The sequence below is a fragment of the Mustela erminea genome, chromosome 17 (genome assembly GCF_009829155.1).
Source record: "Mustela erminea isolate mMusErm1 chromosome 17, mMusErm1.Pri, whole genome shotgun sequence".
Lineage (NCBI taxonomy): Eukaryota > Metazoa > Chordata > Mammalia > Carnivora > Mustelidae > Mustela > Mustela erminea.
Genome location: NC_045630.1, coordinates 68,599,029 through 68,624,054, shown reverse-complemented (window position 1 = coordinate 68,624,054; position 25,026 = coordinate 68,599,029). Strand labels below are relative to the sequence as shown.

Sequence of the window (25,026 nt, the reverse complement as noted above, 5' to 3'; positions counted from 1 at the left end):
CGCAGAGCATGTGTCCTCCACGCTGGAGTGTACATGTGCCGCACAGAGGCTGTCCTCTGTCCTGCCGGGCTCGCAGCTTCGCGGGGCTGTGCCGGATGGCAGGGCCGACGGACGCCTGGTCCTGGGCTCATTGTCACGTTTCCTTTGCGGCCAAGGGCTCCCTCGGTTAGAGGTGATATCGTGTGGGATCTCGTAGGGATAGACCATTTCCTTCGTCTCCTCGGATATTGGTCCTAGCCCAGGCCCTTGGGCGGGGAAGGCAAATCCACATCCAGAATGTGCATGACCCCAGGAGGCAGATACTGCTCCGCTGCAGACTGAAAGAGGTGCGCCGCAGTCAGCCTGCTTCCCCGTGGCCGGCTGATGTCCCCGAGGGATGGCCCATGTGAGGGCTCGGCTCCTGTCTGTGCTGCCGACCGGCCGAGCGTCCGGCCACCGCCGGTGCTAGATCGGGCCAGGAGAGAGGGAGCCAGCCGTGCCGACCTTTATCCACCGCCACAACCACGCCGTTCACCGGCCCCGTGTGGGTGCTGGCGGGGTGGCGGGGGACAAAGGCTGGCTGTTCGTGCCCCTGGCGTGTGAGTGGGACTTCCGCAGAGACGGCGCCCGCGCCAGCAAGGCCGCCCGCAGTTCTCCCTCAGCTTCCTCATCTCCCACCTTCCCGCTGTGCCCTTTCCCGGCCTGACCAGCCAACCCAGCCACGTGTCCCCGCTACCGCCGGCAACCTCGGCTGGCCAGCGTCCTGCCAAAACCTCCCCCGGTCAGCTCACGTCGGTGACCAGAGTGACCCGCCCACGAAGCAGGCCTGGGGTTCCTCCTCCCCTGAAGCCTGATCACAGAGGCTATGGGCGAGCTGAGAGCGAGGCAGGGGGCCCAGAGATGGGGCCGTGGGAGCCTGGCTTCCTGCTCTCGCAGCTTACCGAGCCCTCTGAGCGCACTCACACCCGATCACAAATGTCCCCTTGGGACTGCCGCTGTGCCCGCCATGTGTGCTCACGACTTGGTGGCTCTGAATCCCCAGATCTTAATAGGACAGTGGGACAGGGAAGGGAAGGAATCCAAGCGATCACCGAGTAAACAGTCCTAGCACCTGGGACAGGGCCAACAGGGCCCAGCTGGAGTGCAAAGCTGCTGGGGGTGTGGGGAGACCCAGGAGAGGGGGCTGGCCTCACTCTGCTCCCACTTGAGGGGGCCTGGGGCTCTGGTCTGCTGGCCTCCCCTCTGTCACGACCTGAGGCTGTTTCCACGCCGTCAGCTCCTGCCCACGTCTGACTTGCTGTCCACCTGTCCAGCAGAGAAAGTCCCCAGGCAGTCAGCAGCCTTTGGTCTTTTGAGGCGGCTGCTAAGCAGACACGGGTGGACACCACAGGGCCCCATACACCCTCTTAATCTTCACTGTTGTGAGTCGGCGCCCCATCAGTGTCCAAAGGTGACCAGGGATTTTCATTTTTAGTATCATGATGAACTCTTGGACTTTACAGATTTGATAGGCTTCATTCTCATTATTCCTTTTTTTTTTTTTTTTTTTTAGATTTTATTTATTTATTTGACAAAGATCACAAGTAGGCAGATAGGCAGGCGGGGCGGGGGGGAGCAAGCTCCCCGCTGAGCAGGAAGCCGATGTGGGGCTTGATCCCAGGACCCTGAGATCATGACCTGAGCCAAAGGCAGAGGCTTAACCCACTGAGCCACCCAGGCGCCCCATTCTTTTTTTTTTTTTTGAAAACTCACTGAGTACGTGCACACTTATGTGTGTGTTTATTTATTTATTTATTTATTTATTGTTTAAAGATCTTATTTACTTGTTAGAAAGAGCGCGCAAGCAGGGGGAGCAGCAGGCAGAGGGAGAAGCAGGTTTTCTGCTGAGCAGGGAGCCCGATGCAGGGGCTCAATCCCAGGACCCAGGCCTGAGCGGAAGGCAGACGCTTAACTGACCGAGCCAGCGAGGTGTCCTGTCATTATTCATTTTAACGCTGATACGTCATCCTGGCCAGTGGGAGTCTCCGCAAAGTGGCTACTGGTTCCTTTGGACATGAGCCTGACCTGAGTCTCAAAACCTCCTTTATTCACAAGTGTGACAACCCGTGCTGCCCCTCACTGGGGCGTCTCCAAGAGGCCTGGTTCCTGGGAGCAGAAAGTACCATTTATTTTTTTTTTTAAGATTTTTTGTTTATTTATTTGAGACAGAAAGAGTGAGAGAGCACAAGCCAGGGGGAAAGGCAGGGGAGGAGCAGGCGTCCCACTGAACAAGGAGCCCGATGCGGGGCTCGATCCCAGGACCCCAGGATCAAGACCTGAGCTGAAGGCAGGTGCTTCATGGACGGAGCCACCCAGGCTCCCAGAAAGTACCATTTGGAGACCACGGTCTGGATCCCGGGAGCACTCAGTGTTACTGGGGAGTCATGATCCTAAGCCTTTTCCGCGGCATCCACATCCTGAGTCCACACTGTTACCGCCGGCTCCCAGCGGGATGAGCCGTCGGCTGACCTTTCCTTTTCTCACCCTGAGACTCTTCTCTCCGAACGCCGTTCCCGCACTTACTTACTTGCTTGGCACAGTAAGTGCTGCATTTTGCAACCCCAGCGCCGACATTATGATCTCCCCGTGGTTCTCTTAGCTCTGAGGGACGGAGAGCCAGCATGCAGAGTTCCGTCATCACTTGAAAGAAAATCCTTCCCTGTGGCTTTGCCTCCAGCTTCATGTACAGTCGCGGGCCCTTGCTTCACCTGGTTTTAGGTGTTTAGGAATTGAATCCCTGTTCTGCTTTTAAATTCAGTCTAGAATTCATTTAATTATTCTAAATTTAATTTTATGATTCAATTATAGAACATGTTTACGTGGTTCCAATGTCAAAACCAGAACACGAGGGGGCGCCTGGGAGGCTCCGTCCCAGCCGCACCTGACTTCAGCGGGGGTCAGGATACCAGGGTCTTGGGGTCAGCCCCCCCCCGCCCCCCACCCCGCGTCGGGGGTCCTGCTCAGCGGGGAGCCTGCTTCCCCCTCTCCTCCCCACTCCCGCTGTCTCAATCTGTCTCTCCCTCTCTCGAATAAGTCAACAAAATCTTAAAAAAAAAAAAAAAAGAAAAGAAAAGAAAAGAAAACAAGATGCTGTTGCCATCTTGCAGGTGAGGAGGCTGCAGCTGGGAGCGCCTGTCCCAGAGCCCGTGCCCGGCCGCAGGGACCAGGGCTGCGAGGGGCCTGCAGACGAGCAGGATGAGGAGAGCTGGACGTTCTCACGGTCCAGCCGTCCACACTGGGGGGAACAGTCTCGTGGCCCCTCTGAACACAGGACTTAGGTCCCCTGGTGGCAAGGGTCCGTCCACTCCTGCTCAGGGGCTCCCCGAAATGCTGTTCAGCCTGTAGGTCCCACCTCTGTCTCCTCGCCACCCCACCTCCCCTGCAACTGCCCCCCCCCCCCCCCCCCCCCCGCCTGCCGCTGGCCTTCAGCTGCAGGAGCCCTCAGCACATGGCTGGCCCCTCCCTCGTCTGGGCCGGGGTCCCGCGCTTCCTGGCCCCTTTCAGAAGCTATCAAAGCCACCATTCTCCCAGCACAGCTGTGCCAGCGTCTGGAGCCCTGTGTGTACAGCCCCACTCCCACGTCCCTGTGGCAGAGGACCCAGGTGCTATGGGAAAGGATCTGAGCTGCCGGGGCTCCACCTCCAAGTCTGGGACAGTGGAGACGGTTGCTCAAGGGGCCGAAAGACAGGCTCTCCCAGTGGCCACTGAGGCTGGGGATACAGTGAGGAAGGCCCTGGAGCCAGGGAGGCTACGACCTTGAGGGGGGTTCTCTTTCCTTAACTTGGGTCATGGCCTCAGCGTTGGCCTGGGTGGGGACATTGGTGGGGGAGGGGGAGAGGGAGAGGCAGGAGACTAACTGTTCTCCTCCAGAGAGACTGGAAAACTCCCCAGGGTCCAGGAGGACGGGAGCCCAGCCAGCTGGGCTGCCCCCCCCCACCGCCTCTCTCTCTGCCTCCATTTCTGTGCCCCGAGAGACAGCTGGGGCCCAGCAGGAACCCTGGCCTGGATGTCCATCCCTCAGGAGACCGGTCATGGTCATGATCAGCCCTAGACACAACCCTACAGCTGTGTGACCCTGGACAGTCGCTTCGCCTCTGGGTCTCTCCCCTTGTCCAGAAGATTCTATGGCTCCCTGAGACGTTCTCCTTTTGTTACTGGGGCAGGAAGTTCTGCTTGAAATCTGACTTTAATGCTTCCTGCTTCTGACGATCCTGATGGTGTCAGTCAGTCCCTGAAGGTCCCTGTTTGAGACCTTGGTGAGGCCTTGGTTCTCACCTCTTCTTAGGAAGGGGCAGAAATGGGTGGTGGTGGCTGTCGCAGGGCCAGGGGCCAGGTTCGAGGGAAGACAGGAAAGAGAGTCCCCGACCAGAAGGTGCCCATTAGAGTGCCCTGGAAATGTGCAAGAGTCTGGGGGACTTGCCTCCCCTGGGAAGCCCTCAGGGAAAGACTCCTCTCTCGGATAATGAGCCCTCTGTCTGTCTCATCCTCGGGGACGTGGCCCACCGACCTCCTGGCCAGGACATCTGTGCGGATTGGGGCCATGTGTGCGCACACATACGTGTGCATGCGTGCATACATGTGTGTGACTGGCAAAAGTAAAGAACGAGGTTTTGCTGAGCTTGCTGCTCAGCTGTCTACTGTACGAATGTACCTGCTGGCCAGGTACAGTAGACATTATCTGGAGCCGCAGATTCCCTGCAGCTCGTTGCTCAGAAGAGAAAACGATTTTCGAGAAAGGAAGCCCTTCACAAGGTTTGGCCCCTGCAGCTGGCAAGCCGGGTGTTTGACCTCAGGGCCCGCCCCTCCGCAGTCCAAGCTCCCAGCAGTCTTCAAGCAGCCGCTCCCTGTTCCCACAGGGCATCTGGGTTCCCACCAGGGGGCTGCCTCTTGGAACAGACTGTCTGGTACCAACCCTGATCCAGTCCCAGCTGCTGCTGCTGGCCTTGGTCAAGGTCGGACTCCCCCAGGACACCAAAACGTGTGCCCGTGCTCCTAGTCCTGAGGGGAGGTGGCCAGGAAGGTCACTTTCTCCGTCTTTCCTCATCACAGCCAGGTTTCCCCGCGGCAGGAACTGTGGTTACAGGCCGGTCACCACTAGGATTGAATTTCAGCCGCTTGGTTGCCTGTGTGGGCTCGGGCCCCGGGTGGAGCTGATCTTAGCCCCGGCTGGGCCAGGCTGGAGGCAGGCACCTGCGCTGAGACCGTCCTGGGGGAGGCGGGCTCTCTTTCAGCCGGGGTTATGAGGTCTGAGGGGAGCAAAGGGAGGTCCTGGGACTATCGGGCGCTGCTCAGATCTGCCCCAAGGCTAGGTGCCCCCCTCTCCATGGGAGGACTTGGTCCTAAAATAGTGCCTGTTCCATAGTGGACATTCAGTTAATATTTATGTAATGAGAGGAATAAATGGCGGACGGAGGTCCCTCCTTCCCCAGACCCTGCCAGGCCCCTTGTTCTGTCCTTCCAGGCTCCCTCTCTGCGGGGGTCATTTCATTTACTCAAGGACCTACCACCCACCATGCCGGGTCTCCCTCTCCTGCCTGCCCAGTAGACGACTGTCCAGGGAGGGGCCAAAGCTCTCCCTTCAGATCCTCAAAGGTTTGGGGAGGAGCTTACGGTGAACTTCTGTGAAGCCCTCCGGAAGCCAGTCCACAGCCCTGGGGGCGGGGGCATCTGAGAGGGCAGTGCGCAGTTCCATCCAGGCGGGAGGGACTGGGGTGCAGCCTAAATGGAAGGACAGGGACCTGTCCTGAGGATGATTTGCCCTGCAGGCACCCCGCTTTAGTCGGGATATTTTGGGGGTGGTGCCGGAGATACGGGGATCAAATCCCCCAACAAGCTATCCTCGGAGCCACCACCAGTATCCAGGGGAGACATTCCAGGCATCTGGCTGTCGTGCCCACAGTCCGTTCCAGGGGCTCTGCTTCAAGTCCCAGGAGGGAGGGGGGAAGACAGAAGGGGGTGCGGCAGAGAGAGCCTGGGAAAGCAGAGGGAAGGGGAGTCGCTGGCGCTGGGGCGTCGTTGGTATTCTGGGGACTCCCCCACTGCCGGCTGGCACTCAAGGCCCACCCCCTGGCACCAGGCTGCACATTCATCGGCACCAGCCCTGGCCAGCGGGCGCTCGGGGCTCCCAGCAACGCCTGTGTTTCGCACTTGGGTTGGCACGCCGGGTGTGCCCATTCCCAGGGCAGCCCCTCCCCCGCCGCACCTCCGGAGAGTCCCTGACTTGCTTTGCTTAAGCCGAGAATCTGCTGTCTAACCTCCATCCGTCCAGCTGCAAAGTCAGCTCCTCCTCTGTGCAGGGAGTGGGAGCCCCACCAGAGACAAAACCCAATCAGAGCTGCCCCCCGGGAGATGGCTAAGGTCGTCTGCACTCCATCCTGCCTCCAAAACACAGCTTCCCTCCCCCGTTTTTATGCTCCGTCATCCGTTCCCTTACTGCCCGGGTCGGAGGCCCCCCTCCTCTCCCCCGGCCCCGCGGGAAGTCCCTCCAGCGGTCTAACTTCCATCCCTCCTGCTGCAGCCGCCCCGCCCGCTCCGCGAGCGCCCCGCCCCGCCCCTTCTGCCCTCCCTCCCCCCCTGCTCCCCGCGCCCGGCTTCTCCTCCCCAGAACCATGTCCTACTTCGCACGTCCTTGCTTCCGCGGCCGCCGCCGGGAACCGACGCAGAGGAGGCAGCGGGTCGCGTGACCTTCCGAGCCCCCCGCGTCCCCGGCCAGGGGGCGGGGGCGGCCCCGGGGAGGGGCGGGGCGGGGGCGGGGGGAAGAAAGGGGGTTTTGTGCGGCGCCCGGCGGCCCGGCGCCCTCTTCCGAACATCCTGCGGGCCCGGCCTCTCCCTGCGCCCGCGCAGTTCCCACCGCAGTCGCCTGCAGCCGCAGGACCGAGCGTGGACCCGAAGGAGAGCCCGGAGGAGAGCCCGGAGGAGGCGGCAAACCCGGCGGTGCCGCCCCCTCGCCCCGGGCCCCCGCAGCCCGCAGGTAGGTGAGCGAGAGCGCAGCCGGGCCGCGCGAGAGCGGGGGGCACCCGCCGGCCGCCCGCGGTCCGCACCCCCCGCGCAGCCCTGGCCTCCAGCGGCGCACCCAGCCCCTGACCCTGCCAGCCCCCGAGCGCCCGCCGCCGCCTCCGGCCCTGCCGTCTGCACCCCTCCGCCGTGGGCGGCCCGACCTGCGTGCCCGCGGGCTGATGGGAACGCCCCCCGGGTCCCCGCCGCCTCCCTGCTGTGCGCTCCGGTGCCAGCCCCCCGCCCCGACTTCCGACCTTGTGCCGGCCGGCGGGCGGCCGGAGGAGCGGGAAGCAGCCCTTCTTCTGGGGGCCCCTCCCCGGGGCCCGCGGGACAGCCTCGGCCGGTGGTCCGGGTTCCCACTGGCGCCGGGAGTCCCAACTCTGTCACTTGCTCTGTGACCTTGGGCAAATTAGTTGACCTCTCTGAACCTCGGGCTCCGCATCGCTGCAACCTATAGATAGTATTTTTCTCAAAGTTAAGGTTGTCCATGGGAAGCGTTTTTAAGTGGCCTGGCTCGGGAAGAGGGTCGGTAACCATGAGCCTGAATTCTGGTTACCACTGCTGCTCTCCTCGCTAGCGCTGCCGGGGGGCGGGACACCCCCTCGCCCCAGGTCCTTCCATGTCCCCTGCTCTCCTGCTTCCAAGGGGATCAAGAGTTTTTGCCATCAGTTTTGTTAGCACCGTTAATACCTGCTCGACTTCTATTCCAGAAAAAAGCATAAGATCAAGGGACGCAGTTACCCACGACCCACCCACCCGACCCACGCCCACCCACAGCAGCACCAGTGCCTGATGCTAACTTGGCAGCATCTGCCTTACAGATTCGAGCCGAGGAGCCGCAGTCCTTGGCTTGTGATGTTGCTAATTGTATTACTAGTCGTGCTTCTGATCACTAGGACTGTTTACGCAATTTCTGTAGCAGGTCCTGCAGGCCCGGCTAAGGGCTGGCAGCTGTGGTTGGTGTCGCGCGGCTCATGGTTCTGCTCACACTAAGGCAACAGTGAGAACTTCCCTCCTGCTGCCCTTGCTGTTCCGGAGTCTGGTTCCTGTAGGGCAGACCTCAGATGGCCAGCCTGGGGTTGGGGAGGGCAGTCAGCGCAGAGATGGGGGTGTTGGACACACACACACACACACGACCTACTCTTGATCTTACTCCTCTGTGGATCGGGTCTTCAAGCCTGGGAGGAGCCAGACTCCGCAGTCCGATGGGCATGACAACGTAACAAGAGGGAAGTTTCCTGAACAGCCTGGGAAATTCAAGGCAAGGGCAGAAATCCTCGAGCTGGAGCAGGACAGAATGAGCTGGACAGAGAGACGGTGTGGCATCAGGGACAGGAAGCCCCCCACCGTGCTGAGCTCTCCAGCTTAGAGACGGAGAGGGCGTCTGCTCCGGAGGACAGCAGAGGGGCTGGAGAAGGCCCGGGCCCGCTCCCCGCCTCAAGCCCAGGTCTGAGGCTGGTGCCCGCTGAGGGGATGCCATAGTTTTCCCAGGACACCTGGCTGCACCAGGAGGGAGCTGAGGCCCAAGCTGGGTGGGGTTGGCAGGGGGGTGGGGGGCAGTGCAGCTGCCTCTGATCATGAGAACCAGACAATCCAGGCCCCCTCTTGGCCCCTCTGGTCAGTGACTCCCGCGGGGTGGGATGACCCCCTTATCCCTTGTCACTAGGCCTTCACCAGCCTCAGACCCTCTCCCTTCACTCCCTCACCTTCAAAACAGAGGTGAAAGGGGGGGTCCAGGCTGTGGGTCCCAGAGTGGCTCCAAATATATGGGTTTCTGGGCCGCCTGTCGGAGAGCTGGGACCCAGGTCTGTGAGCTGCTCCAGCTCCAGCCCAAAGAGAGGGGAGGGAAGGCTCAGAAAGGGACCTGGCCAGGACCTCACCAGGCTCACAGGCAAGATGAACAGTCTGCCCAGCACCCAGCAGGGACTGGCCACCCACGCCCGATGGTCCCCCACCTACCCCAGAAAGCGGTCCTCCCAGGTGCCCCCATGCGCAGAGCTGGTCTCAGCAGCCTCTGGTCTGGCACCCTAGAGAAAGACCCTAGACATTTAGCTTCTGTCACTCCTTCCCCAAGTGTGACCGTGAGGAGATGAAGCCCAGCTGTAGTGGCGGGAAGGGGGGTGTTGTCGGTGGGGAGGCTTTCCGAGGAGGATCTGAGATCCCGGGGGAGAATCGCGGAGAAGAGAGGAGGGTCCCGGCCGCTCAGGCTCGGGAAGGCGGAGATGTGCAGGAAGGCAGAGCCCGAGAGGGCAAAGACGGAGGTCGCACAGTGGGCCTGGAGTGGGAGAGAACCTGAGCACTAGGACGTCTTGCCTGTACTCTGACTTGCATCCCTCCTGCTGGGTCACTGGCCTCTTCCATGGCAGACCCGGGTCTGCACGCATTTCGACTAGCCCGACCCGTACGGATGTTGGACACTAGTTACCCAGGCCTCCCTCCCGCGGACACACTGGCCCGGTTCCTGACTTGGCTTTGCTGGGGACCAGGGTCAGCCCTAGCCCTCTCGGGGTCCCCTTTCTCAATGTCACCCCCGCATCCCTCCATTATGAGAGTGTAAGTGCCTTGAGATCTTCAGAAGGCTAGTGTGGATTCTCAGAGTGTCCGATAGCCAAGGGCAGGAAGGACATGGCCCCTCCCATCTAGTCTCACCCTCCTTTAGCCCACCCCCTGAGCCTAGGGCTGGGGTGGGGGAAGGGAGAGTCTGGATGGAGGCCAGACTGGCAGAGACAGGGGCTTTGTCCCAGCCGGTTTCTGAGCCAGGAGATCCGGTGGGAAAGCCCGTGCCAGGCAGAAAGGAAGGCTGGGAAGGAGGGAGAAGTCAGCCAAGGAGGGGGTGGAGGATGCTACGAGTAAAGAGAAGAGTTTCCTTATGAGTAACCATGGGGTAGGGGGAGGCCAAGCAGGGGTAGGGCTAGAGAGAAGTTACACATTGCCCAGGTTCAGTCTAGGAGGCCTTCCTGGAGGAGGCTAGGTGAGTACAGTATTCAGGGAAGAAGGGACAGGAAGGGAATTCTGCAGGGATACTGGGGGAAGTGGAGGTTCTGGGTTCAAGGAGGGAGTCTGGCCTGGGAGGAGCACAAGGGGTTGGTTTTGTTTTTGTTTTTAAGATTTTATTTATTTATTTTTCAGAGACTGAGAGAGCACAGGCAGGGGCAGCAGCAGGCAGAGGGAGAAGCAGGCTCCCTGCTGAGCAGGGAGCCCAACGCAGGGCCCGATCCTAGGACCCTGGGATCATGACCCGATCCAAAGGCAGGCGCTTCACCATCTGAGCCTCGCAGGTGCCCTGAGCACAGGGGTTATTAAGTACAATAGCGCCCACCATGCATACTACCAGCATTTATTGAGCTCCTACAGTGTACCTGGAGCTGTGCGTCTGTACAGCATTTTGAGGACAGACAGGGCTCTAAAGCCCATAGCCTCATCTCGACCCGGGAGGTGGTGGTCATGGTGCTCCTGTACAAGCCGGCAAACCAACGCCCAGAGAGGTTAAGGACCCCGCCTTAAATCATGCAGCAAGTTGACTAGAACCGGGTCTGGTTCCCAGGAAGAACCTCCTGGTGGGGAGACAGGATCAGAAACAAGGGAGTTCACAGTGAGGTGGCAACAGCGGGCTTCCAGGGCCATGATGTGTGTGAGTCCAAATGGGTGTGGTTGGGAGCCGGGGGAGTCCGTCTTGAGGTCTAACCTCATCTTTCCTCCTCAAGTCCCCCCACCAGCCTGAGCATGGCCCCACGGTTCCTGCCCCTGCTGGCAGCTCTGGCCCTGGCCCAGGGCCCTGTGGCCTTAGCTGATGCCCTGGAGGGGGACAGCTCAGGTAAGCAACCGCACTCAGGGTCACTGTTTCTGTCTCCCGCATCACCCCTGGGGAAGGGGTTGGGCTTGGGGGACCCAGGGAGTGAGGATTAGGGGCTCTGAGGGGAAAGGCCTGGTCTGGGACACTTGGAAACAAGGGATGAACCTGGGCTCTGGGTGAGCCTGGGAAAACTGGGGGGGATGGGGGGAGCGGCAGCAGGTGCAAGGCTGCGGGTCTCTAGGATCTGGGGCCTGTAGATGGGCTGGGGAGGCAGAAGCGGGCAGAGTGGGGAGAAATCCTGAAGGTGAGTCTGAGGGAAACCGGGGAAACAGGCCAGGGCTGGAGGACCTGGGGAGCAGATTACACCTGGGCTGGGCGCCCGGGGATTCTGGGGTGGTCCTGGGCCACTCTCTGGGAGAACTGACTGGGAGACCTGGGGACAGTTCTGGAGAGCGTCCGGGGTGGTCCTGGGGTCCTAGAGGCCCGCAGGCTCGGCACTTGGGGTGGGTGGGAGGGATCCCCGAGCAGGCTAGGAAATCGGGTGGGCCGGTGCGGACCCTCGCGCCCGCCGAGTTCCAGCTGGCCCCGCCCACTCCCCCCCACAGAGGACCGGGCCTTCCGCGTGCGCATCGCGGGCAACGCGCCACTGCAGGGCGTGCTGGGCGGCGCCCTCACCATCCCGTGCCACGTCCACTACCTGCGGCCGCCGCTGGGCCGCCGGGCCGTGCTGGGCTCCCCGCGGGTCAAGTGGACCTTCCTGTCCGGGGGCCGCGAGGCCGAGGTGCTGGTGGCGCGGGGGCTGCGCGTCAAGGTGAGCGAGGCCTACCGGTTCCGCGTGGCGCTGCCGGCCTACCCCGCGTCGCTCACCGACGTGTCCCTGGCGCTGAGCGAGCTGCGGCCCAACGACTCGGGCATCTACCGCTGCGAAGTCCAGCACGGCATAGACGACAGCAGCGACGCCGTGGAGGTCAAGGTCAAAGGTGAGGGCAGGACGAGGGAGGTGCCGGCAGGGAGGGAGCGCACAGCCCCAGGGGCAAGCACACGCAGGTGGAAGGCAGCCAGAGAGCTGGAAACGGAGTGAGTAGAGACAGGCCCCGGTCACCTCGTTTCTCGCCGCTTCTCCCTGCGGGGCGGAGGGAATCCTGCTCACAGTCGAAGGTCACCTCCTCATGCTGCCAAGTGAGCACCGTTTGGACTTGACTCCTTGTGTACAGGGGCGTGACAAGGAGGGCCAGGGGAGGCTGGTGTGAGGGTGACCCTGCCTCAGGACTCCTCTCTGCCCCCCAGGGGTCGTCTTTCTCTACCGGGAAGGCTCTGCCCGCTATGCTTTCTCCTTCACGGGGGCCCAGGAGGCCTGTGCCCGCATCGGAGCCCGCATCGCCACCCCGGAGCAGCTCTACGCTGCCTACCTCGGGGGCTACGAGCAGTGTGACGCTGGCTGGCTGTCCGACCAGACCGTGAGGTGGGTGGGCGGCCGGGGACCACGAGCTTCTAGTTGTAGCTGAGGTATCGGTGGGCTCTGGTTGAGCAGGGACTGCCTGATGTCTCAGGCCAGCCATCCGGCTCCCACTGCCTCCAGGCAATGAGGTTGGCCTGCCCTGGGGTAGGGGGTGTCCCTGCAGAACCAGGTAGACAGCTGGCTGCCTTAAAAGGCAGTGTGGTTCAGGAGGGGCATCCCTGGAGGGCTCCCTGATGAAGGCATCCGTACTCGATCTCAGGTATCCCATCCAGACCCCACGAGAAGCCTGTTATGGAGACATGGATGGCTTCCCCGGGGTCCGGAACTACGGAGTGGTGGACCCGGACGACCTCTATGATGTCTACTGCTATGCCGAAGACCTAAATGGTGACTGGGGATGAGCGGTTCTCGGGTTAGAGCCCCTTCTCGGGGCTGGCCGGAGCTCCTCCTGGGGCCCCTGCTGGACAGTCATCCCTCGTGTGTTCAAGCGGGCATCCGGGCGGGGGGGGGCTTCCAAAGAAACAAGCTGGTCCCGCCAAACACTGTCATGGAAGCAAGTTCATGGCCCACGCCTCAGACAGGTGGTCGGAGACTGTGTCTGACACCTGCTGAGCCTCTCTCTACCTCTCAGCCTCCCCGGGCCTCACTTTCCTTCTTCGCAGAGTGAGGAAGCGGAGCCAGCCCCTCTGAGTAATTTCACCCCAAGGTTCCACCCAGGCTTTGACCCTGAAAGAGGGGAGTTGACTCTGTGTCCCCGATGTGGAGACGGAGGCCTGGAGAAGCCAGCCAGAGTGGACGGGGCTGCCAGCTTCCCGGTGACACAGCCTCCTCTTCCCTCCCAGGAGAGCTGTTCCTGGGTGCCCCTGCAGACAAGCTGACGCTGGAGGAGGCACGGGCATACTGCCGGGAGCGGGGTGCGGAGATCGCCACCACCGGCCAGCTATACGCCGCCTGGGACGGCGGCCTGGACCGCTGCAGCCCAGGCTGGCTGGCCGACGGCAGTGTCCGCTACCCCATCGTCACGCCCAGCCAGCGCTGCGGGGGAGGCCTGCCTGGTGTCAAGACGCTCTTCCTCTTCCCCAACCAGACTGGCTTTCCCAACAAGCACAGCCGCTTCAACGTCTACTGCTTCCGAGGTGAGCGGCCTCCCTGCCGAGGCTGAGACCAACCTGTCTCTGTCAGGGACCCAGAGCTGAGCCTGGAAGTCCCACTGCTGCTTGGACTAGTGTCTCTCGGGTCTTGGCCGTTGGCCTGAAGGAGCCGTGGGTGACGCCCGGCTTGGCACCTAGGGCTCTCGTTCCTCTGATGCCCTCTGACTTGGGCTGTGCGGCCTCAGGGAGGGCTCGCCTCCTTGTGCTCCTCACCGGCCTTTCCTTCAGCCGTCCGTGGCTGGCCTCCCCGATGCCAAAGCCACCTCTTCCGTATTGGGAGGTTGGAGAGGTTTCCACTTCTGGGCATTTCATTAGTAGAGCCGAAATTTTTTTTTTAAGATTTTATTTATTTATTTGACAGACAGATCACAAATAGGCAGAGAGGCAGGTAGAGAGAGAGAGGAGGAAGCAGGCTTCCCGCTGAGCAGAGAGCCCTATGCGGGGCTCCATCCCAGGACCCTGGGAACATGACCCGAGCCTAAGGCAGAGGCTTTAACCCACTGAGCCACCCAGGCGCCCCTAGAGCAGAGATTAGGGACGTTCTCTGAACCCAATGAATGGTCTGATCCAGTTACCATCACGCTTTCCAGAGCTCTCATGATGGGGGGTGGGGGGTGGGCAGGGTCGGAAACTTCAGCTTGATGGTCTCAGATCTTTAACCACCAAAGGTTGATGGACAGACGCAAGTCCTCCCCATAGGGAGCAGGTCCTCAAGGACCGCTGGGTGTAGAGATGGCTTTCTGACCACATCTTAACATTGGGAGCTGGCAGGAAGGCAGTGCCTGGGACCCCCAGAGGCACAGGGCCCCGAGCAAGGGTGGCTGACAGTCACGGGGCATTCTCAGTCCTCGCCGCACTCGGGAGCCTGTGGTACTTACTGGTGGGGCTGGAGGCAGAAGTGAACGGAGAATGCACAGCCCCTAGTCTGAAAGGGAAAGCCACTGCTTCTGCCTTGGGAGCCCCTAGTCCAAGGGGAGATGAGATGCCTTGCTCCCAGTATGAGGGGAGACTGAGAGAAAAGCCTTACTTCTGCTGGGCTCCATCCACAAACATCTTGAGCCCGGGGCAAGGGAGCGGTGGGGCAGTGCAGTCGTAGGAAGGCAGGTCTGTCTGGAAAGGCCAACTGGAAGAGGGTTGACGGTGACGAGCGTAATTACAGTGAGCGGCTGGGAACAAGTGGAGGACAGAGGCGGGCACGGGCACGGCTTCATCTGCCCGGCAGGAGCCAGGCTCCCTGGAGCAGGTGATGGGGGCGGGACAGGCTGTGCAGTTACGTCTGGCTGAGCGCAGACAGCCCTCAGGGCTTTTCTTAGCCCAGTTCCGCCGCCGCCTCACCGGTTCGCTGACCTTCGTTCTCTTCTCCGAAGACCAGGGTATCCTTTCCAAAGCGCCAGTGGTTTGAAGGCAGCAGCTCCAGGAAGGGTGTGGCAGCCCCTCCCTTTCCCCCCCCACCCCGATCCTGCCCCAATGCTGAGACCCTCCCGTGGTGACTGCTGGATGTCCTTCCCGGACTTCACCCTTCAGCTCTCCTGCGTGACGGCCCCTTCTCCCCTTCCATCTGAAAACCCCTCGGGTCCTTGTGCCTTGCTCCAAGAGCAGGGTCCCACAGTGCTGAGACCACCTGCCCATCCTCCTCCTCCCCTTAATCAGGAAGCTGTCTCTCCTGAGCCTTTCCTGGCGCTCGGCCTGAAGTAGTACTTCCTGCCATTCCATCTCCTTACCCTGCCTAATTAAAAAGAAAATGTTTTTTTAGATTTCATTTATTTATTGGACCGAGACACAGCAAGAGAAGGAACACAAGCAGGGGGGAGTGGGAGATAGAGAAGCAGCTTCCCACTGAGCAGGGAGCCCGATGCGGGGCCTGATCCCAGGACCCTGGGATCATGACCTGAACTGAAGGCAGATGGTTAACGACGGAGCCACGCGGGCGCCCCTAATTGTTCTTTGTATGATAACTTTATGATACATGCTTATTTGTTTATTATCTGTAGCTAGGCTGTAAACTCCCTTAGGGCAGAAGGCTTGTGGGCTTTTCTCCACTGTATCCTCAGTGCCCAGAAAAATGCTTGGCCTGCCACATGGTGGGCCCTTGATTGATGCTTGAGGAATAGGTGGTGAACTCCCTCCTGCAGTGCTCCCTGGGTCCTTTGGGTCCTCCACAAAAAGGCTGAGTGAGAATTGGGACTCTCATGGTCTTTGAGTCTAGCGCAGAGACAGTGGGTCTCCCCCAGGCCTGTGGCTGCAGGACCCAGCCGCCTGGTCAACTTCCCATTGGCACTTCCCTCCTGACAGACTCTGCCCAGCCGTCCGCCATGCCTGAGGCGTCGGACCCAGCTTCGGACCCGGCCTCTGATGGGCTGGAGGCCATTGTCACGGTGACAGAGACCCTGGAGGAACTCCAGCTGCCTCAGGAGGCTGTGGAGAGCGAGTCCCGGGGAGCCATCTACTCCATCCCCATCGTGGAGGACGGAGCGGGTGGTAGCTCCACTCCAGAAGACCCTGCAGAGGCCCCGAGAACCCTCCTCGGTAACCGAATCCCCTAGTAAGAGAAGTCGGTGGTGCGGGTGCAAGCCTGGGGTGCTGCATGACTTGTCTCAGCAGCTCAGTGACACAGGGCGTGTGTCCAGTGCTCTCCCAACCCTTGCCTTTCCAGCACATTCCACTCCCAACTCTCTGCGTCTGGGAAGGACGCTGCTCCTTCCTTGGTTCCCTCCTTCCCCAACTACCCCAAACAGACTAGAGATTTCAAGGCTAGGAGAGAGAGAGAGAACAGCCCTGTTTTATTCCTGGGCTGATGCCTCCTCCAGGTAGTCTCAATATTGCTGCTCAGGTTGAAGGTCTTCTGGTGGGGAACGGAGGCAGCCTCCCCCTGGGACAGGCTTTCTCCTGGCCGCCCCAGGCCTCACCCTCCCCAGCCCCTGCTTCCTTCCCCTCCTCCGAGGGTTGGGGCTGGTGCTGTCCCTGGTGCTGAACCACCTGTGCTTTGTCTAGAATTCGAACCGCCATCCGTTGTCCCTCCCCTGGGGTCCTCCGAAGAGGAAGGCAAGGCTTTGGAGGAAGAAGAGAAATACACAGATGAAGAGGAAGAAGACGAGGAAGAGGAGGAGGTGGAAGATGAGGCCCTGTGGGCCTGGCACAGTGAGCTCAGCAGCCCAGACCCGGAGACTCTTCTCCCCACGGAGCCAGCCCTAGAGGAATCGCTCTCCCGTGCCTCCCCACCCCCAGCGAGTGCAGTCCTACAGCCTGCTGCGTCACCACACCCCGACGGAGAGACAAAGGCTCCCGGGCCTCCGAGGGTCCTTGGACCACCCACTGAGACTCTACCCACCCCCAGGAATGGGAAACTGACACCCCCACCGCCTTCCACTCCGGCCGGGGAGAGAGAGGTGGGGGAGGAGGCTGGTGGTCCTGAGCTGTCTGGGGTCCCTCGAGGAGAGAGTGAGGAGGCAGGGAGCTCTGAGGATACCCCTGTCCTGCTTCCAGCCACACGGGCCCCTGAGGGTGCCAGGGAACTGGAGGCCCCCTCTGAAGAGAATTCTGGAAGAACCGTCCCAGCAGGGACATCAGTGCGGGTGCAGCCAGTGCTGCCCACTGACAGCGCCAGCCGAGGTGGAGTGGCCGTGGCCCCCTCATCAGGTAACTTTGCCCAAGGCTCGAACTCCCTCTTTCTCCTTCTCCCCTTTCTCCCCATGAAGCTCTGGGTCACATGACCTGTGGTCCTCTGACCCCCACTACCCCAGGGTCTCCTGTCCTTTGCCTTCATCTCCTACCTGTGGGTGTCCAGTCTTGGGTGCCACATCTGTGACTTCCAGCTCCGCTCTCTGATTTCTCACCTCATGACCCCCAACCCCACCGTCCCACCCTGTGACTCCAGCCTCCCAGCTGACCACTTGTGACCCTTTCTTGCCCTTGTCTCTCCACCTGTGACTCACCAGCCCACTGACCACCCCCCCATCCTCAAGCGCGTAGATGCCCTGGGGGCCTATTGTATTCTCGGGGGCCCAGGCCCCTCTCCTGCTGCCCCTCCTCCTCCTGTGTGCCACCCCCTTTAGCCACCCCACTGATATCAGGGAAGCCTGGGATTCCATCCCTGCCCTCAGCCTCTGGGGTCTAGGAGAGCCCGTATCCCCACAGAGCCTTAAGCGTCTACTTCTGTGAAGTATTTTTTTGACTGTTTCATGGAAAACAAGCCTTGGAAATAAATCTCTATTAAACCACTTTATAACCAAAACTCTGGCACCCTCTGTGTCCACCCCCAGCTGTCTGCCCTTTTCATTCCTCGCATTTGGGTCGCAAGTCCGGGCAGCTCTCTGAAGCTCCCTCTGGCGCCCTGTCTCTCTCCCGGTCTTTCCCTCGCTCGCTGCTTCTCTCTTCCTTCGCTTCATCCTCAGCCAGTGCCCCTCCCCGCCCTCCCCTTCTAACAGGCTCGCTGGTCCTCCATTCTGCCCTCTCAGGCTCCTCCTCTGCCTTCCTTCCTGACTGCCAAGAGCCCAACTCTGAAGGTGCACAGGAGTCACTGCCCATCAGTCGGCGGGGCTGCTGGGAGTTGTAGTCCCTCACTCCTGATGGGGCGAAACTTCCGCCAGCCTGAGAGGGAGGGAGAGAGAGAGAGAGAGAGAGTGTGTGTGGGCACACACACGTGTACTCATTTCTGAGCCATCTTGAAGGCTTCTGTCTAGAGCCGGCCATACAGACTAATGATGGAGAAAGTCCGTCTTAGCGTAGAAGCCCATCCCTGGCCCCGGCCTCCCCTACCGCAACTCAGAAGGGGGACAGGATCTAACTTCCATCCCACTGCCCACTGCCGCCCCTGCCCCACTGACCCTGCCCTAATGAGCACCTCACCACCCCTTGGAAGACTCTCACCTTCCCTGAACCCAAAAGATCTCAAAGTCCCTGATGCTGGAGAAGACACAATGCAGGACATGAGGACGGAGAGGAAGTGCAGAGGGGAAGGAGTGGGAGTCAGATTCTGGGGTCCGAGAGAAGCCCCACTGGCTCAGGGAAGGTTGAGCTTCCCTTTGGAGACCCTGGAGAAGGCTGGGTTCTTCCCAGTCCCTGCATTGCCCTCCCTAGATGGTCCAGGATCGGATAGGGCCCCTGCAGCACACCCGGCCCGCCCGTCGGGCTCGCCCATTTCAACCATTGGCTCCCTGCCCAGCTGGCCTCGGAGCTGGAGCTCGGAGCTCAGTGCTGTGTGGGTTGGGAGGCGGTTTGTGGGAAGAGAAGCAGCAGTGGGAATCTCTGCAGTGTCTTAGTTACCCCACCTGGAGGCCCAGGGATGTCCTCTGGCCTTCTATTGCAGCAGGAGGGAAGAACTTTCTGGTTGTGTATAGCAGTTGGCCCCAACGTGGGAAGGAAGGAGAGTGGAACGTCTCAAGAGGGGTTCCTTCACCTCCGCTGTCTGTCCTGGCTCAGGTGCTACCTCCCTCAGCCAGGGGAGAGATCTCATGGCCTGGGCGGGGAGCCAAGTTCGGAATCTCCGTCCCCCAGGAAAGTGTGAGGGATGGAACGGGCTTCAGGGCACCTACCCTCTGTGGGTCCTGGCGCTTAGTGGGTTAAGTAAAACACCTCTCCTCCCCCTTTGCCCCCGGGAGCTAGTGCTGGCAGCTTGGAGGGGAGGCTGGAGGGGAGGTGACAGAGTGGGGGTGCTGGAACAGCAGATTCATTTCACCCCAAACAGCTTGGTCATCCCAGCAACATTCTTGGACTCAGCTTCAGCTTCCCCTCCCCCCACCCAGCAGAGGGAAGCCCAGTGGGCCGTGCCCTTGGATGCTGGGCATAAGGCACAGTCTGAAGAGTCCAGCTCAGAGCTGATTCCCCTCCCAAGCTGTGAGCCCAGCCCTGCACTGTCAGTCTGTGGGGCCGTCTTCCCCTTCCTGGACCAGAAGGAGTGAAAACTGCCCACCTAGCACCCAGGCCCGGTGTAAAGGCAGCCACCTCCTGTCCCCGGATCCAGAGGGAGAGAGCCCAGAGGGGAAGGCAGGTGACCCAGCCAGACAGCAGATGGCAGGGTTCTGTGTCGGTCTAAGAAGACTGCCTGGGGGAGAGAGGCCCAGAAGGGAGAGAGGAGGATCAGAGGGCTTTCTGGGCTGGGGAACTTGCAGAAAGCCCAAGGTGGAGGGGAGTTTGGGGAGGTCAGAGGGAGAGACAAGAGACTGCACGGTGTTGAGACAGTGTGAGCATCCGGCTGTAGGACAGCGGGAGCCCTGCAGCTTCAGGCTGGGGGTGGGGGGTAGGGGGAGAGGACGATTAGGGCATAGACCCAGGGGAAATACGTTGGTTCTTCACTATGATAGTGTTTCCCATTGGTGCTTCTGGGGCTGACTCTATGTGCCCCACCCCGACTGCAGAAGGAATAGCTAGCCCTCCCCCACCCCAGTATCAGGTCCCAGAAGCAGTAAAGTACAGACCACAGCTTTCTGTTGCTGCGGTGACTCCTCTGGTTTCCCCACCTAAAGTGTACAGAACTGTGCAGGCACCTGGCCCCAAGACAAGCGAGTGGGAGACTAGCCTCCAGGCCCAGAGAGGTCAAGTGACCTGCGCAATGTCACTCAGCAGAGCCAGGAGCCACAGGAGAGTCCAGATCTCATGGTCCACAGCCCAGTGTCTTTCCCTTTCATGGGGTCGGGTCCTGAGCGCCTTCCTGACCACCTTCCCCCAGCCTGCTACACTGGGCCCACACTGGTGGCCACGAAAATGGCCAACACAGGGCTGAGTCGATGCTGGGAAGGGGGATGGTCAGTGTAGGGAGAAACCCAGAACTTAGGCCTGGGCTGACTTTTAAGGTGCTGTGATAGCTCCCAAGACAAGGAAGCTGGGCTGTGAACTCTCTGAACCCTTCCCCCCCGGGGGTTCAGGCTGCAGAGCTGTGCTCCCTGCTCCCCCCACCTCACTTCTCTCCCCCTTCAGGTGACTGTGTCCCCAGCCCCTGCCACAATGGTGGGACGTGCTTGGAGGAGGAGGAGGGGGTCCGCTGCCTGTGTTTGCCTGGCTATGGGGGGGACCTGTGTGATGTTGGTGAGTGTGTTGACGGGTAGGGTGTGGGGGGTTGGGGGTTGATCTGAAGCCTGGACCCGGGACAGTGAGCTAGCTCTGCACCCAGGAGGGAGGGCACTGGTTTGGGCCTTGTCATTAATGAATCTCCATTTTAAGCAAATCACAAAACCTCTCTGAGCCCTAGCCTCGATTTCCTCATCTGTTAAGTGGAACCACACATGCCTTTCTCAAGTGGTGCGGGAGCGAGGAGTGCGTAGCCTACCCGTGCGCCTGGCAGCAGGCGGTCCCTACTTGTCACTTCTCTCCTGGAAAGATGGGAGGTCACAGCCCCCTAGGATGGAGGGTTGCGGAGACCCAGGCCGGGACACCAGCCCTCACCCTCCTTGGTCCCTGGCGCTCAGAGAAGGAAGCCATCAAGGCCCCCTGCACCGGGGTCCCTCAGGACTCCTCCTTGCCCCCTTTCGGGGCTGGCGCTTGGGCAGGGACCGCCGGCCCCTTAGCCCCGGCCCCTGCGGCCGCGGAGGCGGAGGCCCAGTCCCTGACAGAGGACGTGCCCGCGCGCCGGCCTCAGCGAGCCGCCCCTCTGTGCCCCAGGCCTCCGCTTCTGCAGCCCTGGCTGGGACGCCTTCCAGGGGGCCTGCTACAAGCACTTCTCCACGCGGAGGAGCTGGGAGGAGGCGGAGACCCAGTGCCGGCTGTTCGGCGCGCACCTGGCCAGCATCAGCACGCCCGAGGAGCAGGACTTCATCAACAGTGGGCTGGGGCGGGGCTGGAGGGGCGCGTCGCCCGCCGTCCTCACTCACTCATTAACCCATCACTAACCGTCAGTGAGTGCGGGAATCCAGTAACTCCCTCATTAACCCGGTGCCCGTGCCCTGGTTTACTTCGCTCATTCATCCCGTCCCGTGGTCCCTGCGCCGCACTTCCCGCGGGGGCAGCGGGCTTCGGCCGGACGGGGCCGGCGGCCGCGGTCCACCTGCAGCGGCCCGACGCCGCCCGCGGCCGCGCCCGCCTCCCCGCCTCTGCCCCTCCGCCTGCCCCCCCCCGACCCGTTCTCCCGCTCCCCCTCTCTGGCCTCGCCGATGTTTTCTTCTCCGCACCCCTGCCGCCCGCCCGGACCCTGCCCTCTGTCGGCGCGCGGGCAGAGGCTGGACGGGCGGAAGGGAAAGCGGGGAAGCCCCGGCTGGGTCTGCCCGGAACGACCCACCCCCTGGACCCCGGGGCCGCCGGGAGCGGGGAGCGGCGCCACCTGCTGGCAGCGGGGCTCACTGCACACCTGCGCCCGCCCGCGCTTCCTCCCCAGGTCGGTACCGCGAGTACCAGTGGATCGGGCTCAACGACCGGACCATCGAAGGCGATTTCCTGTGGTCAGATGGCGTCCCCCTGGTGAGAGGCTCCGGCTGTCCCTCAGCGGCCTGGGTCGCTTCTTCCAAGCCCTACTGCCCTCCACCCCCTCTCCGGGCCCCTTCTCTGTCCCTCTTCCCCCTGGGGCGGCCTCCCTTCCTTGCGTTCCTTTCTTCCCACTATTCCCCCCACCAAAGCCCGCGAGCTGTTCCTTCACCTCCTGGGCCCCCACTCCCCATCCCCCACCCCCCTGCCTCCTAGTGCCCCTCCCACCCTCCTCAGGCCCTCTAGGTCCATCCCTCCCCCTCACCCCCCCATGCTGTCCCCCCCGCCCCAGCTCTATGAGAACTGGAACCCTGGGCAGCCTGACAGCTACTTCCTGTCTGGAGAGAACTGCGTGGTCATGGTGTGGCATGATCAGGGACAATGGAGTGACGTGCCCTGCAATTACCACCTGTCCTACACCTGCAAGATGGGGCTGGGTGAGGCCGGGCAGGGGGGAGGAGGAAGCGCCAGGGACACGCGGCCCATGTGTGTGTAGAAGGAGGGGGCAGAGCTACGGAAGAATCAGAAATGTGTCCCAGGCCATGCGCAAGGGGGAGATAACAAATGAGGTGGGTCCACTAGGAACCTCTGCTCTTTTTTGCATCATATTGTGGCCCGCCCCCACCTCCTCATCCTGATTCTGGGAACTGTCACCCACAGAGCCAGGCTCCCAGTTCTTGACTGTGTCCCCCCTGCCCCTGCAGTGTCCTGTGGGCCTCCACCAGAGCTGCCCCTGGCCCAAGTGTTTGGCCGCCCACGGCTGCGCTATGAAGTAGACACGGTGCTTCGTTACCGGTGCCGGGAGGGGCTGACCCAGCGCAACCTGCCGCTGATCCGCTGCCAGGAGAATGGCCGTTGGGAGCCACCCCAGATCTCCTGTGTGCCCAAGAGGCCTGTGAGTGCCAGGAGGACGCAGGTGGGGAGTAGCCAACAGTAGCCCTGGGCTCTAGTCCCAGCTCTGCCAGCCGCTGGCTGTGTGACCTCGCAGCCATCGTGGCTGCCTTTGGAGGCAGCGGGAATGAGGTGGGTGCTCTGGGGTCCCTTTCAGTGCTGAGGTCTGAGAGCACTGGCCACACTCTGGGCTCTTACACGGGCTGAGCCAGGGCAAGGGTTTCAATGAGATCATAACCCCGGAGGGCAGGCTCTCAGAAGAGACCCAGGGAGGAGCCCCGCATAGACAGTGAGTGTGGGCCTCTTTCCCAGGCTCGAGCTCTGCACTCACTGAAGGCTCCAGAAGGACATCAGGGAGGGCTCCCTGGACGCTGGAAGGCCCTGCTGACCCCTCCTTCCAGTCCTGCTCCGGGTCCCTAGAGAGCGAGGCCTTCAACACGGCTGCCCCCAGCACTGGCCTCTCCCCCCACCCTCTTCCCATCACAGGAAGTGACCACAGGAGAGGAGTGGGGCTGGAGTTCGGGTGACAGTGACTGAGGGGTTTGTGGGCAGTACCTGGGCAGCCCCCTCTCACCCCTACCATGGGCATCAGGCCACCCCCCCGCCGAGGACCTCAAGGAAGTCCCTAAGTGCCTCAACTGCCCTCTCCTTGCCAGCCATCCTGTCCCGTCCGTTCCACTGGGAGACACCTGGTCTGCTCACTCTCATGTTTCCCAGGGAATGGGTTTGCAGGATGGATTACTGTGTAACCAGCAGGAAATAAAGCCGCTTGGAGCACAGGCAAGTTGGATGCTTCTCTGTGAGAGGGAAGGAGATGAGAGACGGGTTGGGCTGGGCCTCCTGGGATATTGATCAGCTTCTGAAGGTCAGAGAGGTTCCCAAGAGGTCAGTGGAGAGAACAGAGCTGGCACGGAGTGGTGGCCCGGTATGGGTTTACGGAACGAAGGAGCTCGCAGGGGCTGGCCGACAGGACTAGCGTGTTTGGAAGGAGCTGGAATGCCAGAGTGCCCAGTCCAGCGGACCTGCACAGCCTGGGGAGGGAGAGGGGTGGAGAGCCCACAGAGGAAGGCGGGGAGACCGGGGCCTTGGTGGCCCGGTTCTGAGGTTCCCAAAAGGGACGGTTTCTCTCAAGGATGAGGGTGAGAGTGAAGGGAATGCAGGTCTGGGGGCCAGACGACAGCAAGGCTTACTTCCAGCAAAAGAAACAGGGATTGGGGCAGCAAGACAAGGGCCCGGAAGACGCCCCCAGCCCTGCTGTGCGCTCGGCTCCGAGAAAGACCTGCTGGGCTCCCGGCCGTGACCGGCAGAGGGCGCTGCGGACGCAGGCACGGCGGGCTGAGAGCGCCGCGTGCGCCTGCGTGGGTGCGGCCGGGCGGGAGGAGCCGCAGGGGTCCCGGGAGGCCGCCAGGGGGCGCCGCGACCCCTCGTTGCGAGACGCGCGGGTGGGGAAGGGGGGAGCGGACGGAGGGGCGGAGGGTGACTTCCGGCCAGGGCGCGCCGACGGCGCGGGCTGTGAGTCAGCGGCGGCTGGGGTGGTGAGGTCAGCGTCGGCAGTGGGGAGGGGAGGACGTGTGCGCGCGTGTAGCTCCGCGCGGGCACGGCCTTGGGTCCCGCCGCGCCGTGGCCGGGGCGGACCCCTGCGGCGGCGGGCGCTCCCCGCACGCAGTCACACGCGCGGTCACACACGGTCGCGCACGCGGTCACACACGGTCGCGCACGCGGTCACACGCGCGCACACACGCGCACACACACGCACGCGGTCACACACGCGCGCGCTCTGGGGCTGCCCTCCGTCGTGCCCCTCTGGGCAATTCTGATTCCTTCTCCTGCAAGTCGGGAAAACCTGGTGAGACTCAGAGGATCCAGACGGCGGCGAGCCATCGCGAAAGACCAGAGACAGCGAGGCACCCCGGACAGGTGCCACCAGCTCCTGGCCTCTCCACCCTTTACCGAGACCCCACACCGGCTGGGGCTGGGTGCCAGCATGACTTCCGGGGTGCACCTACCCCAGCCTACCTACCCTGGCCTTCCTCTCCCCACCGGGGCTCACCCGCCCCTCCCACACAACCCAGCCGGCCACGGCTTGGGGATGGGGCTGTGTCTGCAGGAGCCACAGGGAGGAAGATGATCCTGGGGCCAGAGTAGACCCCCACTTTATTCTGTACTACACGCCCCCCCATTGCCTCCTCAGGGCCTTGTTAGGGATGTCAGGCATTTAGCTGGACTGGTGAGTGAGTCCACACCAAGGTAGGCCTTGGAAGCCTGGGCCTGAAGGTGAGAAGGCAGAGGAGGGGGCAGTGTCCGTCCCTGGGCTCTCAGCAAAGCAGATC

General features: G+C 61.8%; 1 protein-coding gene across 3 annotated transcripts; it reads left to right on the top strand.

Moving 5' to 3' along the window:
- The first annotated feature begins 6,610 nt into the window (after positions 1-6,610).
- BCAN (brevican) lies at positions 6,611-23,480 on the top strand. Of its 3 annotated transcripts, none has more exons than XM_032318080.1 (14): positions 6,612-6,988; positions 10,719-10,828; positions 11,413-11,787; positions 12,095-12,269; positions 12,526-12,653; positions 13,109-13,402; positions 15,710-15,943; positions 16,409-17,053; positions 20,330-20,437; positions 21,011-21,169; positions 21,720-21,802; positions 22,098-22,242; positions 22,510-22,700; positions 23,009-23,480. In XM_032318080.1, the coding sequence occupies exons 2-14, from the start codon at positions 10,738-10,740 to the stop codon at positions 23,114-23,116; spliced, it is 2,736 nt and encodes a 911-aa protein (XP_032173971.1). In that variant the 5' UTR covers positions 6,612-6,988; positions 10,719-10,737; the 3' UTR covers positions 23,117-23,480. The 3 variants fall into 3 exon arrangements, with proteins under 3 accessions (XP_032173973.1, XP_032173971.1, XP_032173972.1); XM_032318081.1 differs by lacking the exon at positions 6,612-6,988 and adding an exon at positions 7,905-8,461; XM_032318082.1 differs by lacking the exons at positions 20,330-20,437; positions 21,011-21,169; positions 21,720-21,802; ... (1 more) ...; positions 22,510-22,700; positions 23,009-23,480 and having other exon boundaries at positions 6,611-6,988; positions 16,409-20,130.
- Positions 23,481-25,026: the final 1,546 nt, after the last annotated feature.